At 33.7% G+C, this 18,608-nt stretch overlaps 1 protein-coding gene across 1 annotated transcript in view; it reads left to right on the top strand.

Annotated features, from left to right (window-relative positions):
- Positions 1-18,608, top strand: part of FMN1 (formin 1) — a 157,833-nt gene that overhangs the window by 63,286 nt on the left and 75,939 nt on the right. The window contains 2 exon segments of the mRNA XM_009285818.1: positions 2,732-2,882; positions 14,127-14,214. Of these exon segments, the coding sequence (XP_009284093.1) occupies positions 2,732-2,882; positions 14,127-14,214 (239 nt within the window).

Raw genomic sequence — 18,608 nt, 5'->3', positions numbered from 1 at the left:
AAAAGTCCTTGACTAGTGTAAACACTACTTAGCAACAACTAAAACATCGGTGTGTTATCAACATTGTTCTCACCCTAAATCCAAAACACAGTACTGTACCAGCTACTAGGAAGGAAATTAACTCTATCCCTGCCAAAACCAGGACACTGGTTTATTGATTTGTTTATAAGGGATCATTTGGTGAACAGGCACAAATAAACAATTTTTGGACAGTCTTTTTGAAATGATCCCACAACTTTTGTTTATGCTATCCATTTATTCAGCTGGCAGGAGAAAAGAAGTACTCCCATTTACACTTTCTGGGCCAGCATGCATACCTTACTGCCACAGTGGTATGTGGTTTCAGTGCTGCTCGGCTGTTCTTTTGGATTTTGGCTGATTCTAACCTTGCTTCAAGTGTTTATCAATGTAACATAGAGCTCCATTAAGAGGGTTGGCTAAAAAAGTATTTTTGGGGGGATACTTAAGTGACACAAACTATTTCTAGTTTAACAAGGAGTTGCTAGAATCATGAAATAAAATTCAGGTCCTGTGTTACACAAGTAATGAAATGACATGATTATTTGGGTCTTAAAATTCAAATCATTATTATCTGTGTTCAAAATTATTTTAGCATAAGTACAGTTATAAAGATACTAAGTTTATTTTAAACATTTTAATAAATTACATTATATTATTATATATGGCTTATAGTCATAACAGTAATATTATATATGTTATTGTTATACAATATATACACACACTATATTACATACTGTATTATATACTATGACTATATTATATTATATATTACAGATTATTATTATAGATTACTTGTCACTATAAACTATAAATTATTTATTTAAGTATTACAAATTATTTATGATTATTCTTAATCTTTTATTTTGAGTTATTTTTTATTCTTAATCTTTTATTTTAAGTTATTTTTAGAAATATATTTAAACACTTTTAAAGTAAATACCTGCACTTAAATGGATTTAAATATGAGTTTTATTTTCATTTACAGCTTTTTGTCTGAATTTATTTTGATGAGAAAGAATCATTATTCTGGTATAAAAGAGCATTGTAAGGTGTTAATATTTTATATAAAATGTTTGACAGGAAACAAAGGCTAATGAAATGTCAGTTGTATTCTTTCAGTGATTCAGAATTAAAGGCATTGAAATATTTTGGACCAGAAAGTTTGAGCATTTTGGTTTTACTTTCCCAAAATTACTAGTGAAAAATTGTTTCATAGTGAATGTCCATAAATAAACCTTATTGAAATTCTGCTTATTGATTCACTGAAATCAAAATGTTTGTTCTGAAATATTGCTGGTTCATCAAGCTTTTGCTGAACGCAAGATAAGGTCTAAGTCATAGCTTTCTGGTGAACTGCTGATCACCAGATGTAATGGTCCAGCATTTTCATGGTCTGCACTAGAACTGGAAACTTCTTCAAGGGTCTGCTGCTCAGATCAGCAGCTATCCAGGACTTCAAAGTTCTTGTTACAGAGCCAGAAAGAATCCTTCATTCTTCAGTGTGGCTGACACTATGGCTAATATCAGGGAGAGTGAAGCTGTGGAGCTGTAAGCATGTCCCGTTGACACAGAATATGCTGCATCAGCGGATGCTAATGGAAAAATTAGAGTACCTTAAACATTCACGATACTAAATGTACAGTTGAGTATTAAGTAGAAAAAATCCTAAATTTGAAAAAAAAAAAAAAATTTCTTTTGGTTCCCCTTAAATTGGTAGGTGTGTATTGCATATTACGTCTAATAAAAGTATGTTTAGTAACATCAGCCATTTGTATTTTATAGGAGTTTTCATCACTTTTTTTTTTAATTGCAAATAATATCACTGCCTTTTAGTGACATCTGCTGGAAGAAGTGGGCCCACCTTCTACTGATAAACGGACAAGAAGAGCACTCAGAAGTTTTGTCTCACATATTTTCCTGAAGCATTGAAATTTTGAAACAAAGCTCATTCAGAATTGAAATGCCGTGTTTGCAGCACTACATAATATTTTCCCCAAATCCAGATAAAACTAGAGGATTGTGTAAACAAGTTCCAAAGTGTTCCAAAACTAAATCTGGTCTTGGAAGGCAAAAGAAGAAGGAAAGATAATCCACATTTAAAATTTACAGTTGGTTGAATGGAGCACAATACTGGTTAGTCTCCCGAAATATAGGCCACATAATTACTCTAGTTTCTCAGAACTGCAACAAGGATAAATATGAGTCTACAACATCTGCAGCTAACATGAAGTGAATCAAGTCCTATACAAATGACCCCAAATGCTCTTAAAATATACTTCAATAAAGTTTGTTCACTATTTGTTCATATAGTTTATTTTTATAGGTCTAAATAGATTACTGGGAATTTCTTAAAAAAGCTGCTGTTGAAATACTCCTAGTTGAAGTGGCAGAAGTTTCTCAAGATGTATTTGCACAAGCTGCAGTTGTAATATTTGGTTGTTGTACAGAAAAATGTACAATACAAATAATGCATTTTGATAGTCTAGCAGGCATGGATAATAAATAGCTAGACTTTTTGGTACAGCCTTCTGCAAAACATTTTGACTCCTTACAAGAGCAAGGTATAGGGAAGGAATGCTGTTTGTATAGCAGCAGTGCATGTTGCTTTGAGTTTTAAATCTATTATGGATTTTCATCTATTATGGTTAGCTCTATTATGGTTTTTCATAAATGTTTATTGGAAGTTTTATTATTAACTTTCCTTTTATAGGAAAAATGCTATGCCAACATTATGGGAATCACTAGAAGAACCTGACATACTTGATACTACCGAGTTTGAATATTTATTCTCCAAAGACACCACTCAGGAAAAAAGAAAACCATTATCAGAGACTTATGAAAAAAAAACCAAGGCCAAAAAGGTATTTATTGTTTCTTTGTATTTTCTTTTTTTGTGTCACTGTTTAGTTTCATTTTATTTATTTTTGAACAAACAGATAACAGATGGGTTTGTAAATCTCATTTTAAAGCAAAATAGGTGGATTGCTGATTCAACTCTTGCTTGAGAATGCGGGGTTATTTTTTACCTTGGAAGATTTCTTGCATTTGAAAATGAAAGTTCCACATCCCAGTGAGGCAGAAAAAATATTGTATAGGAGAACTGAGTGAAAGTTCTAATACGTATCTAAAGGTGCCAATATTTAAGGCCATGTCTGCCCTTGAACTGATTTATAATTAAAGGCTGTCATTAAGTTACTCTAGCAAACCTCTCTTCCACTGAGATTAATTTTATTGGAATAATAAAGTATAAAGCAAGATAGGACTGTTAGACGTTTTGAATAAGGAATGCCAAAAAACTTGTTTCCGGTATAGCTAAAGAGCTGTGTCAGGAAGGGACAGGACAATCATGTCTTTAATGGCCAAAATTTTCTGCAGTAGCTATGTCATTACCATAGCACAGATATTGTCTGCCTCTGACATGATCCGTTACAGAGAGATCTTTTACTTGTCAATTACTATGTGCAGATAGGACAAAGAAATGGCATTAGTAGTATTTGCTGCAGGGGAAAGTCTAGGCTGAATAATAATCGATACTGTTTTCCTAAAACAATGTGGTTATATATTAGAAATCCATTTAAATATATACTGTATCGTAAATCTGTTTGAGTTTACCTGCTTGGAACCACAAGAGGGCACTTTGTATGTAAGCTATGCTATCTACCTTTTTCAATTTTATAATACATATAACATGAAATATACATACATAGATACATATCAGTGCAATCAGATCTTTCAAAACATCTTTAATCATAAACTTCCTATATTGTGTCTTAGCACAATAGTTAATGAGAAGTGTAAATAAGGCTACAGAATTTATAAAATTCAAACTCATGATGCAAAAAGTGAAAAATGAAAAATGGGGCCAGGATGGGGTCATGCTGGCATTTGTAAATACACCTTAAAGAAATTATTAATTGTTACAGTCCTTCAAATATTAGATTGAAGTTGGACATTAATATCTCTGTGAAAAATATTTTGACATATTTTACTTGACAAATGCTTCAAGTACATATGGCATGCAGTACTCAGCTATATCTGTAAATCCCATTACTTCACATTTCTGATGCCCTCTTTGTAAATTTATTTTTACTTTTCATCAATTTACCTCTTTCAGAAAGAATTATTTAATAGGAAATACAGGTTTCTAAAGAACTTTGAAGAAGAATGTAACCAATGTAACTTTAATGGAGAAATAATATGTGCAAAGAGTTACCTTTGTTATTCAAAATCTCAGAAATTAAGTAAATATACCTATTTCTCCAGGTGTATGACAGCAAACCAGGTAGAGAATTAGGCCTATATTCTGAAAGATGAAATTGCATTATTCTTTTTCCTTGCTGCTTTGTTAACTAACTTATTTGCTACAGCAGCACAATTTTTTAATGATCTCTCTTAACTTTATCCAAAATTGAATTGGATAATAGTTACTCTATACAATATAGGAAATAATGGTATAATAATAATTACTATTTCTTGTGAGAAGCCAATGTATTTTCTTACAAAGATATTTTCTTTATTTATGTCACTGTTTGAATTATTCTGTTTTGTTATTAAATGTAAGCTTATTATTTTAAGACTAGGGATATATTTACTGAAATTAATGAAATTTCAAAAGTTCCTTTAAAGTACAGTTTGAAAATAAAAAAAAAAATCCCCTAAAAGATAAATTAAGAGTTATATCTATTACTATGTCTTTAGTTTGGTAAAACTCATGGGATTATGATCATCGTGTTACAAACCATGGGAATTGTAGGGGTTTCTGTGAAAATTTCAAAAACTCATGGTCAACAATATTAAACTTTTCATCATTTGGTCAATTTAAAAATTAAAAATAAATCAGCTTTTAGAATTCAAGTGAAATTTGAATTTAATTGAGTATGGAAGCGTTTTTTAATTGTATATCCTGTCTTTCCACCTTTCTCTGTTAAATGACTCATAGTAGCAGCTGAATATTTTTATAGGCAGTTGGTCCTCTTTGATGATCCTGTGTTTTTCTTTGTCTCTCTGAAAGCCCAGATGTCTGCAGGCTGGCTCCAATGGATCAGTCTTGGTGGGCTGCAAGTGATACAGTAGTAGAGAGGCATTTTATTTAGTTACAGGGGGGTTTATTAGTAGATAGTGACAGAAAGCTCCTGTAGATTAATGTAAAACTATCAGTTCTGCTGGCTTCATTTGTGCTTTCTCAAGCTTTTTCTCAGGTCTCAACTTCTCTTGCCTTTTTTCTAACAGTTAAATCTACCTACTAGGGTTTTAACAACAATCTTTTTCTTTGCTTCAGTACAGAAATTTGTGATTGTCTGGTCTTAAGAATGCTACAAGTGTCACGGTGTATGGAATTGCATAGTCTGGTCAAAGATACTTTCTACAGACAATAAGAAAGACATGAATCTTATGAGGTTCATCATATATTATAATTTTTAGTTGATGCTGTGTCATTTTGTATTTCTTTGTAAATTCCTTTCTCATGTTCTATAAAAAAGCCTTCCAGAGCAAGGTATAGGTACAGCGATAGAATCTGGAGTAGTAGTTTGTGTTTGGAGTAGGTAAGCTATTTTATTTAATAATACATGTCATTGCTGACCTATTCACTGCATTAAATCTCTTCTCTGCACAAACTTTGTCCTATTTCATACCATCTTATACAAATTAAGTTCAGCCTGCTTGGTGTTTAGAGAAATGACAGACCAGTAGGTGGTGCAGGATTGCTTATTAAAACATGATTACTTAATACTTTTCTCCTTAAATGAGAATTATATCAGTGCTTCACAATGAAGTTCCTTATGAAATTGGAAGTAAGATTCTATCTTTCAAACTACAGGGGGATTGTTTCTCATTTAACTGGGTCTTCTTTATAAAACTAAGAAGACTTCAACAATGTGGCCTGTGAATTATGACTCTTTACCATCTATTTACATTTCTTTTGCAGTTCCAAATAAAAGAATATTATTCAATTTATTCTCAGAATTATTATTTTTGTGAAACCAGTCAGAATAATCTGTATTTTTAGTCTGTAAAATGAATGCTTCTGTGGAAAGCATCACATTAAGTCTATAGAAATTTCACTTTGTTCTATTCTTACCCATTTGTCCACATAGTAGACACCTTATGGTGACACAGATTAAAATATTCACTGTATGCTATGCTTTTGTTGCTTACAGCTGATAGACATCTACCATTTTCAGCCAGAAATATCTAAATCTTGTCCTACATAAATGGAACGGATTGTCTGTTTTCCAGTACCATTTGGCAAGTTATGCTCAGAAGGGAAACTTCTGAGTGTGTATTTATATTCGTATACACATTTATACTCGTATATATAAAATGTACTTACAATATAATATATAATTTATAAAATAAATATGAATAATATAGAATATATTTATAATCATACATATACTCAGTGTCAAAATAGGAGAATACATTGAGGATTCTGTGGGCATCTATGCTGGGTCTGGTTGCCTCAGTATTTTCACTTATGACCTGGATAATGGAATATTACCTCTGCAGCCACCACCTAGTTGCAAGAGGCTTCAAATGTACTGGAGTAGACCCTTTTGAAAGCTTTCATATATCAGAGATATGGTCTGAAAGATAGGGATAAGCACAAAGCTAATACAGTTAACCACAAGGTTAATACAGTTAAGGGTATTCAGCTACCTAAAAATAAGATGGGGTACAACTGGCTAACTGACTAGGTAATAGTTTAGCAGAAAGGATCTTGGGATTATAATGGCTCACAAGAGGAACATGAATTGTCAAATCGTGGTACTACTAGAAAGGGAAAACAAAACTCTGATAGATCGATAGAAGTATTACTTGCAAGACAATCTACTCGTCATGTCTCAGTTAAGAACTGCATCTAGATGTAAGCACTACAGCCCTTCATTAAAAATGTTTACCAACTGTAAAGAGTCAAGAAGAGTGAGAATGATGAAAAGTGTAAAAGTAGTCTCTGAGGAAAGAATTGAATTATTATGATTGTTTAGTCTAGGAAAGAGAAGGTTGATTGGGACACACAGTAAGTGTCATCAAGTGCATGCAGCTGCTGCAAAGAAAAAATATTAAAAGCTTTCTAAGAGTAAGGATAGCAAAGGAATGCAGAAAAATTTTGGCTAGGGAAATTGTGTTACTGTATTGGGACATCTTTAAGAAAATTTATTTAGAATGATACATATATAGTTAATACTATCTTGAAGTGCATAAATGCTTTGGATGACATTTTGAGCGCCTTTCCAACATCATGATTCTGTTACTCAATTAAAAGGCATAAAGTCCACTTTCTGTCCATTGTCCTATGAATGGAAACAGCTGGCTACCCTTTTTTCCAGAGTGGAAGCACTTTCATGATTCCCAAATTTGTTGCTTTCGTGCCTGCCAGAAAATGGCTTATTAATTGAGTTACACTAGTTTCTAGAGGCTTTCTAGTTATTAGAATCTGAAATGCAGTTATTAAAAAATAAGGTATTCTAACAAATATGTGGGGAAAAAAAGAAGGGAAGTTAAGAACCTTCCAGCAGCAATGGTAATATAAATTCTTAAAGGACTGCACAGAGGGTGATTTTATGTATTTTTAGGCATATATTAACTTATTTTGGAAAAATATAGTATATTCACTTGATAGTGATACAATGTAAAAATAATATAGTTTAAATGAAGGTCAGATGTACCTTTCTGGTACACTTATATACTCTTGAAGTTTGCTATGGTAATGCTTATCTGGGCTTAGAAGCTCTACAAAGTGTGTGGCTGCTCATGCTTCTTCGATCATGCACTCCTTTGGAAAATCTAGCAGCTTTGGAAGAACCTGTTGTGTTTTTTCCAACTCTACATCCTCTGAAATATTCAGGAAACCCTTATTCTTCTGCATTTATCTGCTCTGCATATATGCAATCTTGTAAATAAAAGTTCTACAGTATTATGTAGGTACTGATCAAAATAAATATTCTCATTTTTTAGGTATTATGTCTTGAGAGTAGAGTTTGTCTTTTCTAGATGGGGAGAATTTACTGTCTAGATGAATATATCAGTTATGTCCCAATATTAGAGCAAAATAGTGTGCAATATATTTAAGGATTAATAAATGTAATTCTTCTCTCATAAGAATGCTTTTGAAGTGTAAGACTAAAAGCATTATAATCTTATACGAGGTAATACAATGCAGTGATTTTTTGGATGTGATATCTAGGAAATGGAAAAGAGACTACTGCTTGCATCCTGACTTCCCCAGAGACTCTATGTGGATAAATAATGTGTAGAAGGAGTGGGATTTATTTCCTAGGATAATTCTGAAGTGGTTGAATTTGCAGCAGGCAAAGTTGAAGCTACTGGACAAAAATAAGGTTGTTCATTAGCCTCTGAATATGAATCAAATAAATTTCTCTCTGGTTTTGGCTAATTCAGTTAGCTTAATCTAAATACATAAGTTACTGGTATGATGCAGCTTGGTAGTATACATTAGATCTAAAAGTATTTACACCATGTAAAGTGTTGTGGTCTTTAGTTAAGCTTTTTCAAATGCGCGTAGTTGGTCCCACTTTCAAAATTACTTAGAAGTTAGAGCTTCTTGGAAATCAAGAAGAAAAAGGGCTAGATCCACCAGGTTATTTTAGTATATAACTTCAATTTAGGTATTGATTCTATTGGACATTTAGACCTTAAATGCCTTTTGAATATGACTTCTATTTTTAACTTCTATTTTTAAAGTATCACTGACATGCTTGTGAAAGTGCAACTGTTAATCTAGACTGTTTTCATCATCATGTCTATATTTTCTTATGCTTAGATTTCAGTTGTAGCATTCTGGACATATGATTTCTGCACCTATTGTATTATCCACTAACACTCGCATTAAAGCATTTGTCTAGGAATGTATGGTTTATTTGAAAAACCATATTGTAAGTTATATTTGTGAAATTGTAAATGGATTTCAACTATAAAGTTTTACGTACCAAAAATGTTCAACTGTAAGTAGATTCAGTACAGTACCATTAAGGTCCATAGCTGTTCATGAAAACAATGAAAACTGAAAACAAATAGCATATTAAAAATCTAACCTATTTTTCTGACACCCCCCCCCATCAGTTGTTTTTGAAAGAACTCAGCTTTCAATAGATTTGAATATAATTTGAAGTATCTAACATCTTTCCCAGACTCTGAAAGTATTTTGTAGATGTTTTCATTTCAGATGACAGACTGAAGTTTTACATGCAAACAATTTTGCTTTCATTCATTCTAAACTCTTAACATTTCTTGTCTGTACATATCCATGCACATTTTTAAGCTGGTAGGCACATGTAATTGTTTTCAAGCCATAGGTTCTCCTTTTCCTGTTAAACTTGCAGAACCAAAATCTGTTCTTGTAGTACCAAATAGAAGAAAGGCAGAATTAGGACATATATTTTGGAATTAAATAAAAAACATGATTCATTATTTATTAAGCTATGATACCCTGTAAGCCTGAAAAAGAGGTAATTTAGAAAAGAACATTCCTTTGCTGTGATTTATTCCATGTGCATTCTGTAGCTCCATTGCTGGACTTACACATATTTTCAAGTTGTGTTAGTTTTTCCAATATATTTGAGCACTTGTTAGTAACTTATCCTCAAAAACTCAAGTATTTTCTATACTTTTCAAGAAACAGGATAGTTGGATGTTTGTGATGCCACTCTGTCTTCATCTTACAAAAAAAATGAGTAAATGTCAAGTAATTTGTGTCAGGTGTAAGATCCAAATGAAAGTCCATCAATCATTTTTGGCCCTTTAGTGCAATGATTATCATTTCAAAGACGCAGGAGGACATTAAAGATAATGGCTTTTCTGTTGTCTATTATCTCTAACAGACTTCACATAATTATTAACATGTGTTCTCATTTAAGAAGAGTGTCAATATTTTGAGTGAATTGCATTTTTTTAACTGAAAGGGATATGTCTGTCAGCAAGTTTTTTGTCCATCTAACTAAATGAGCAATTACAATTAATGAATTTTGTGTTTCCGCAAGAAGGGCAGATATTGCAGAAAATGTTGGAAGCTTTGCAGGGTTGAAACACAATGACTGTCTTCAGCTGTCTGCATAAGATAATAAACAGTGTTCAAACTTGAGTGGAAGTAGTAAAATGCTAGTGCGTGCTCTTCCGAGGCACTCTCACTTTCTTTTTATTTTTTGTGCTGTACTGAGAAGAATGAATACAGCAGTTCCTTGTTTACCACAAAGCTCTACAGTCGTGTAGGATATGGAAAGTATCCATAAAGGGTAAATATCTATTTTGTGGCTTTGTGGTTTTAAAGTTTTGATAGGAATAAAGATATTGAAATGTTTCTTACTAGCTCATTTCTTACCACCTATTTTATCCTGAGAAATTGCCATTTGTTTGTCCTTTAGCAAAAGGCTAAAAATAGTAGGGTTTTTTCATCCAATAGAATTGCAAATAGAATTGTCTCCTAAAATATTTTTTAAATATGTGAAAAATATAAAACTATGGTTCATCCATGTTAAATAAAAAATAGTTAAACTTGGCTCTCCTTTGAGTAGGAATAGAATAGATAATGTCTAGTCTTAAGCTTCTGAAATTTCATTGGTAACTCTTGGGGTGTTTATGTAGAATGGCTTGAGGGGCATACTTGCTTGCTTCTTGTGCAGGATATTCTTCCTCTGTCTGAACAGGGTTTCAGCAGACTGCTTATCGGTCCAGGCTGTTGACTTCACCATAAAAGTTAGAGTGGGAATGAAGAGAAACACTGTGATATGCAGGACAGCTTTTTAGCTTATGGTTTCTCTCAATAAATTTAAATATTATGGAAAGAACCCATGCACCAGCAGGACGAAGGATTTAGCTTTTAATCACTAAAGTAAACTGAATCTGTTCAGATTTCAGCACCAGTAAATGTCCTGGACAGAATGTAGACATTGCAGTTAGACAAAACAGTGAAGTCTGTTGTATAATATTTAATGAAATACATTTCTGGCTACATTAGAGAAACACCTTTTAATGGGAATGACAGAATAATTTATGAATGTATTCAGGCTTCAGTATGTCTCCACTTTTAAATTAGATGATAAATATTTGAAAGATGTAGGAGGGGCACTTGTGTACAGCAAATCAACTATCTTAATAACATTAAAAAATAGTCGGGGAACACCACATAAAGCAAATAATGTTATGGATCAGTGAATTAAATGAATTAGCATCAGCAGTCACAATTTTGTCACTGAGCCAGAAGGTGCTGCATCCATTACAACGATATATTCATAGTCTGGAGGAGCAGCAGGCAGCTGGCAAACCCTGCCAGCTGGCATAGCAGCATCTACTGGCATCAGCTGGATTTTAGCTGCTTACCTGTCACTGCCAGCTACAAGCAAGTCCCAATATGCTGAGAGGTGATCAGTGATTTGTCTTTTAAAAGCATAGACTAAATAGTTCAATGCAGTCTTTACAAACTTTCATTTTATTTGCCTTACGGTTCTTATGACCTGGAAAAGTGCTGATTTTTTTGTGTCTCCTCCTTTCCATTTGGAATTCACACACATATTTAATTCCCTGTCAGTGACTTCCCCAGAATAACCATAATTTGGGGCAAAACGAGTATCTCTGAAAAGATGTTCTCTGTTTTACTACTGATTATATATTTTTGTCACAAAATCTTCCAAGTTACACATTGGCTCTAAAAATCTATGACAAAAGTCCTACTTAGCATTACAGCTGTGTTTTTAGAGTAGTTTTATGCCCAATTTAAGCTATTCTGTTGTCTTGTTGCTCCATTTTTGCTCTCTAATGAATAAAATATTAGCCTTCAGTTACAGATATCGGTTGAAGCTATTTCAGGTAGTCTGAGTCTAGTTTGATGCCTGGTAATTGTGACCATGTGTACATTTGTCTAAAATGCATGTGAACATACAGTTAGTTGGCCATTTTAAAACATGAATCTCTGTTTTAGTTTTTAAAATTATACAGGGTCTTTAAATTTTTTTTCACTAATCTTTTAAGGAGGAAGTCTTGCTTAGCAATGTGAGCTAGTTTGATCATATCTGGAGAATATATTAGCACTTAAAAATACTTTAATAGGATGATTTCAAATGTCATATTGTCTACAATGGCTATAGTCTGGAAAGGTTTTGCCTCAAACTAGGCATGTCTAATGGGCTTTATGACAACCTATGAATTTGCCCCTGAACAAGGTCAACTTGGAGGTCAGTGAATGCTATACAAATTGCATACTACTCAAGCCTGTAATTATCCCTGTAAGAAGTTAATGTGCTGTGGAGTTCAGCAAATTCATGTAAAGCTTCAGAAATGACCATGATAAACTGAGCAGTTACTTACATTTGCTCTGAAAAATCACAGTCAACAGGATGTGATGCTTACAGAGTATTCATTTATGGTAACTTGTAGCCAAATCATCTTGTCTGCTTCTGTACTCAGGAGATAAAGAGCCTGAATTCTTTCTCATTTGAAGAAAACACTTTAAATAGTATTACTTTCTTAATATCCAGCATATGTGCTGTTCATATAGGTTGAAAAAAACTCTCAAGATAGATAGATTTTATTTCCAATTTTGGCAGAAAATATGCAACATCTAGTTTAACATAAGTTCATCAAATGTTGAGTCCCTACAACAGAGACATAAAATATCTGTCAGATCTTTGTTGAAGGCAGCATGTATTCCAACTTGTTCATGTATTGTCCAATTTCAGTACTCCATAAAGAAGAACTAACTGCATTTTCAGGTGAAAATATCACTATCATTTCTCTTTTTCCTGTATTTTTCAACTACAGATCTACTTTTATATAGGTGAATAACTAAGTAGTTGCACAGCTAAATATTCCTAAATCCCATAAAACATAGGTAAGAAACATTTGTATGAGTTAGTATAAATTTTGTTAGTTAACTGTCTGTAATGTGAGCATCTATAAGAATATTACGGGGACAAGGGATAACAATTACTTAAAGTTTTTAGTATTATTAAATATCCAAATATTAGTGTCACCCAACTATTAAAATTAAATTTGAATACATATAGATTAAATATTGTTCAGACTAGGAATATAAATTTAGGAAAACTTAGCTATTAGTTTTAATTTTACATGTTAGTTATTTTTAATAGTAGTATAGTTAGTATTTTTAATAGTATTTGGTCATCAACACTATAAAGTAAGCCACCTGCTTGGATCTGAACATTTCTTTTTTTGAAGAGCTTATGTCTGTGTTGCATTTTGTGATGTGCTGCTGTCACATCTTCCTTACGACATAAACCAAAATCACAAATACCAACAGTCCAAACATTCTGGGAAGTTTGGTTTTGACATTTCTAACATCTGAACTACACTTCTAAAATTCTGATGTTTTACTTTTCATTACTTTATTTATTGACTGATCCACATCAGTATCACTAATTTCAACCAGCCAAAACAACTTCCTCAAGGTTTCCCTGACTCCTTTTTCTTCTCCTCCGCCCACCTGACATCTGAAAAGATTACAATCTGAATGTCAGTATATTATACTAACAAGTGTCTGTTACCCAAAACGTGAACAAAATCCTCAAATCCTTGTGAAGTGTCAAGGGTGAGGAAGAAGCACATTCAGACAAGAGTGAAAGAAATCCTTTCAGTAGCCCCTAGTGTTCCAGAAATAGTGTTGAGAGGGCATAAGAAGAGAATTCCCCAATTGTCCTTTGTCAAGAATTGATCCTTTGTCAAAAAGATAGACTTAAATCTGTTCACACTGAACTATAAACTAGCAGACAAATTAAGGAACTTGTGATGTACTCACAATGTCTTAAATAGTTCTGCCCTGATCACCTTAAGGAGAAGGGGGAAAAAGTATATTCCAGAAAAAATATTTCATGTGCCTTTTTTTTCTTTCTTAATAGCATCCTACAAGTAAGAGGTGATGTTCTTTACTAGACCTGGTGAGAATTCAAGCTTACATTTATCAGCCATTTGTTAAGGTGCAGAGCATAGAGATAAGATGAAGGTCTTACTACCACATTTAGGTTTGATGTTTGGAGACACATTGCATTCAATTCACAAATAAGCTTCTGTCGTTAATGTGAATGAACCCTTTGTAGAGTGTTCATCTGATCTCAGATCATTTTGTATCATCTTTCTAGATTATCAAATTGTTGGATGGAAAACGGTCTCAAACTGTAGGAATTTTAATATCCAGTTTGCACCTGGAGATGAAGGATATTCAACAAGGTAAGTGTTTCTTACACTCAATGTATCATATTTGCATGGATATTTTCTCATAGCCCCCTTCAGAGAATTTCTTACATTACAGAATGTGCTTTGAATCATCCTCTTTAAGATATTAGAAGAATCATTCTTCCAGTATATTCTAGTGTATGTAAAAGTTTCACCTAAATAATCAGAATTTAATTTAGGTACAACTCCTTCTGTACCATTTCAGTTCGCACATCACTTTCAGTACAGTGTTTTCTCAAAACTGTTTCATATTCCTCCCCTACAGTTCCCTCTTTTGTCTTAAGCAAGTCCTCCACTGACAAAAATGAAATGGAGGGCTTACATATAAATTTTTTGGGCTTCAAACATGGAGTCAGTATTTGTTAAATGTTTAAATTTTGCTTCATTAGCAGTCTAAAAAAGCACATCCCAAACTGATGCAGCTACCATGTAGCAATCAGAAAGATTATTACTGGATGGCATTTTTCAAAGTCTAGGGCTACTCAGTGTATAAATTCCATTATTGGTCTGAGTTTGCCAATACAACTGTAGAGAAATACAGATTTTTCAGAACACTGGAGTAATTCAGATTCTGCTTATGTTCTGGATTTAAAAAGATTTTGTTTAAGGATATTGTTTATTTCTTTTTCACATTAAAAAAAGGAAAATATTCACCATTTAAAACAACTGCTGGAAGAATTCATGTTGATGTCCTCTTTTTGCTATTGTTTTCCCTCCATCACATGCAAATACTGGGTAGGGTGTTGAGATGCTGCTGGCATTGATTATTATTAATTTCAGAAGAGCCTTTGAGCATCTAGCACTTTAAAAGCACAAGGGCTTACAGATGTCTCTTGGGATGGAGGGAAATAACGGAAAGAAGGAATAACTTTGTGCCTGCCAGTATTGTGTGAAAGGTATCAGAATGAGATGGAAAAAAACTGCTGTTACTAAAGGTCTGAGTAATTTGCTGGCAGGAATTACAGCAGCATAGGATAGAGTAGGATAGCAGCTGTATTATAAAAACTGCGTAGTATTCTTAAGTATCTTCAGAGATGTTTTCCTGACTTTTTATTTTCCATGCCATGATGTTCTACTAAAATAGAACATCTCTCTCTCTCTCTCTCAGTTGTTTGCTGTACTTCTATACCTTTTGAAACCCTCTGGCCAATTTATACAAAATTTAAGAGAAAATAAGTTTGGGTATGTATACACTAGCATTTTAGCTTGAATCAGCAGTGGACTTTTGAATCAAATCTACCAGTTGTCCCCTTTGCTGTGTTTGCATTGCAGAGCAATGCAGAGCAGTCTCAGAGTGCACAAACATCCTTCAGAATTAAATTAAATGAGAAGATGTGCTCTAGGAGCACGCCAGCAGTCTCCACTTATAGCAGGCTTTAAATTCCGCAGGATCAGATAAGAGATAGTTAAAACTCCCTGAAATGTGTATAGTGTGAAAACTGGATCCTCGGTACCAGCTGTTGCTGTCTACAAATCCATTTCTAAAGACTACACTACTTGCAGTTGTAGACATAGCTAATGTAGTCCTACAAGTTTAATGAAAATTAGAGTGTTGGTAGAAGAGAGACACCAAAAACAAGTGCTGTCACTGAAGGCGAGTTTATAACTCATCACCCTCTCTATTCTGAGATAGCAAATGACTGGCCTGTCACCACATGTGTTGCTCAAGGCAGCAATAGGATATGCTGCCTCTTGCTTATGGAAACAGCTAGGAGATACAAATGTGATTTGGGAATATTGTTAGTGGAACTTTTTTTTTAAATATATTACAAAGCAGGATGAGTGACTCTAATCTGTGCAGAGACTATCTAGGGAAAAAAAAACAGTTCACCAGACTCAGGGAAAACATCTGTTCTGTAGAGAGGATCTTTAGAAATGCATACTACAATGAAGACAACAGGAGAATTATGCTTGTTTCTCTTTTAGCGTGTCTTTATCCCCTAGTATTTTGTTTAATTTAAATCTGTGTGCAGTCCTGCCTATCAGCAGACAAATTCTTTGAAGACTGCTATAGTCAACGTACTGGATGAAAAAAGATCATAATAAGCTAAAATGATAACACTTAACCAAAAAAACATATGATCATTGTGTGATGAATGTCAAAGTTTTTTTTTTTTTTTTTTTTACAAAGTGAAGTTACAAAGGGCTACCTCTAAGAAACATGAAAATTAAGCACTCATCCCTTTTTTCAAGCCAATTTCCATTGCATAATTCAGTATGTGAAAGACAGGGAGGAGAAAAGTTTATGGTCTTTGGCAGCTTGCAACAAAGAATGAAGAAACTTGAAGCAAAAGGAAGTCAAAATAAAAAAAAAAGGATATCTAATTTTCTTTCAAGTTTTTCTGACCATGTTTGTTGAAAAGCCACGTACAAAGGAATTTACTGTCCATGTATAGTGTACTGGTTACTCTACCTTAAGTAGCAGTTACAGAAACACAGATATGGAAAAACTGTCCTCAAATGAACTGCCCTATGCATACAGATGCATGCAAAATTGTAGAGAAGACAAAACAAGAGTAATCACAAGAAAAATTACATCCTTCTTTAAAATAGCGTGAGATTTCTGCACCTATAGGATTACCCCCTCAAATTAAATAGCTTCACAGCATATTCTGTAGATAGCTCAGCAGTGCAAAACAAGCAAGTGACCATATCTGGCACCCAGATGTTTCAGTTTGCATTTGATAATGAGCCAGCTGCCACACTTCAGGAAGGGAATCTCCCACACATGTTTGAGACAGTGAAGTTCATCCTTTGCAGATAAGTTTAAATTCTTGCTGTATCTGAGTACAATCTAGGGAGAAGACAATATAAAATAATAATTATTTTGGCTAGTGTTGGTATTATATGATGCAGAGGGAAAGTTAATATTGTCATGCTACACCTGTCCTAATACTCAGCTTTTTGGTAGGTGGGGGAGGAGAAATCCTAGGTGCTGTAATGTTCTGAGAACACTAATGAATTTTATTCGTGAATCTGGTACTGAAGAGGATAATACAGTTTCTGATGATACTACTATTAATAATATTCATTTCCTGAGCAGAAGAAACAGACAGAAAATCTGTCTGTCTCAGTATGCTATATAGGATCTGTATTTATATATAAAAATCAAATAACAATAATCAAATTGTGCATAGGTTTGAGATTATTTTCAAGGCTTCTTCTCTGCCTTTTTTTAAAACCTTTATAAAGAAGAGATGAGGAATAGTGGAGATCAGCTGTTAGGTAAGGAACATGCTTTAACGCTACACACTTAGAGAAATAATCTCCATTTTGTATCAATGCACTTCTGTCTTACTTTTCCTATCATTGTTCAGCTGAAATATTACAGCTTGAGAGACAAACTTGTGACTCAAGACTACTTGTGTGGCTTTGCTGTTGAAATATTACAACTTACTCCACAGTGAGGTGTTTCAGTTCTGTTTCTAATGGGAAATGCTGATTATAACTGTATGCGAAGAGCCTCTGTGGGCACTGGTCCCAACTTTTTACAGGACAACATTCCAGTCACTCAGAGAGTTCCCAATATAGTAGCTAGCAATAGCAGTATACTGGAAAACACATAATAATACTCTTTTCTGCAGCATACGTCATCTGTGCTGGCTTCCCATGAGCTACTGAGATCTTTGTTCAAGAGTAAACTGGCAAAATTGTGGGGCAGCCCAGATGAAAAAAAGTTTTAGTTACAGAAAATGGGATGTAAGTAAAATGTAGATGCCTATGTCCAAAAGAGTGATTCTCCCAAATCCCTCCCTACCTCCATAGTACCTGCATTTTGCCACTAAATTTGTGGGGCACCAGAAGTTCCACTTCTGTACATTGCTGGAAATATTTCACTGTCTAATACCCCTGATTTCCGTCAGGATGCATTAACTATATGGTCTCACATGCTGGTTTATTTTCCTTGGGACCAAATCTATGAGATGCGGTAGATCCACACCACATGCACACTTTATAGCTTATTGCACTCTTTGTGACAATAAAGTGCCATATTACTCCATGCAGAACAGCTGCAGGTTTTGCTAATACATTTACGAAGTCAAGAGTTTAACATTATAGCACTGCAACACTGACAGAACTTAGCCTATATGGCAAAGGGGAGAATTTAACGCTGATCCTTGGCATTGAGACTATTTCTAATTTAGTATTTTTTTTCTTTCCTAGATTTTAAGCAATTAAATATAATGTCTGAGACTCCATTTATTAAATCAGAATAGCACTGGCCAACCTGTAATAGCATGTATGGGGACCTGGTATGTTTATCGTGCATTTGGAACATTCTTGTGTTCACCAACAATGTAAATTATCTATGCAGAGGCACATTAAGCTTTGGAAATATTAGAGAAATGTATTTGATCACACTTAGATGGGATGGATTAGAATGGATT

Source organism: Aptenodytes forsteri, unplaced genomic scaffold, assembly GCF_000699145.1.
Source record: "Aptenodytes forsteri isolate BGI_AS27 unplaced genomic scaffold, ASM69914v1 Scaffold124, whole genome shotgun sequence".
NCBI classification, from domain to species: Eukaryota; Metazoa; Chordata; class Aves; order Sphenisciformes; family Spheniscidae; genus Aptenodytes; species Aptenodytes forsteri.
This window is presented reverse-complemented; position numbering and strand designations above follow the sequence as displayed.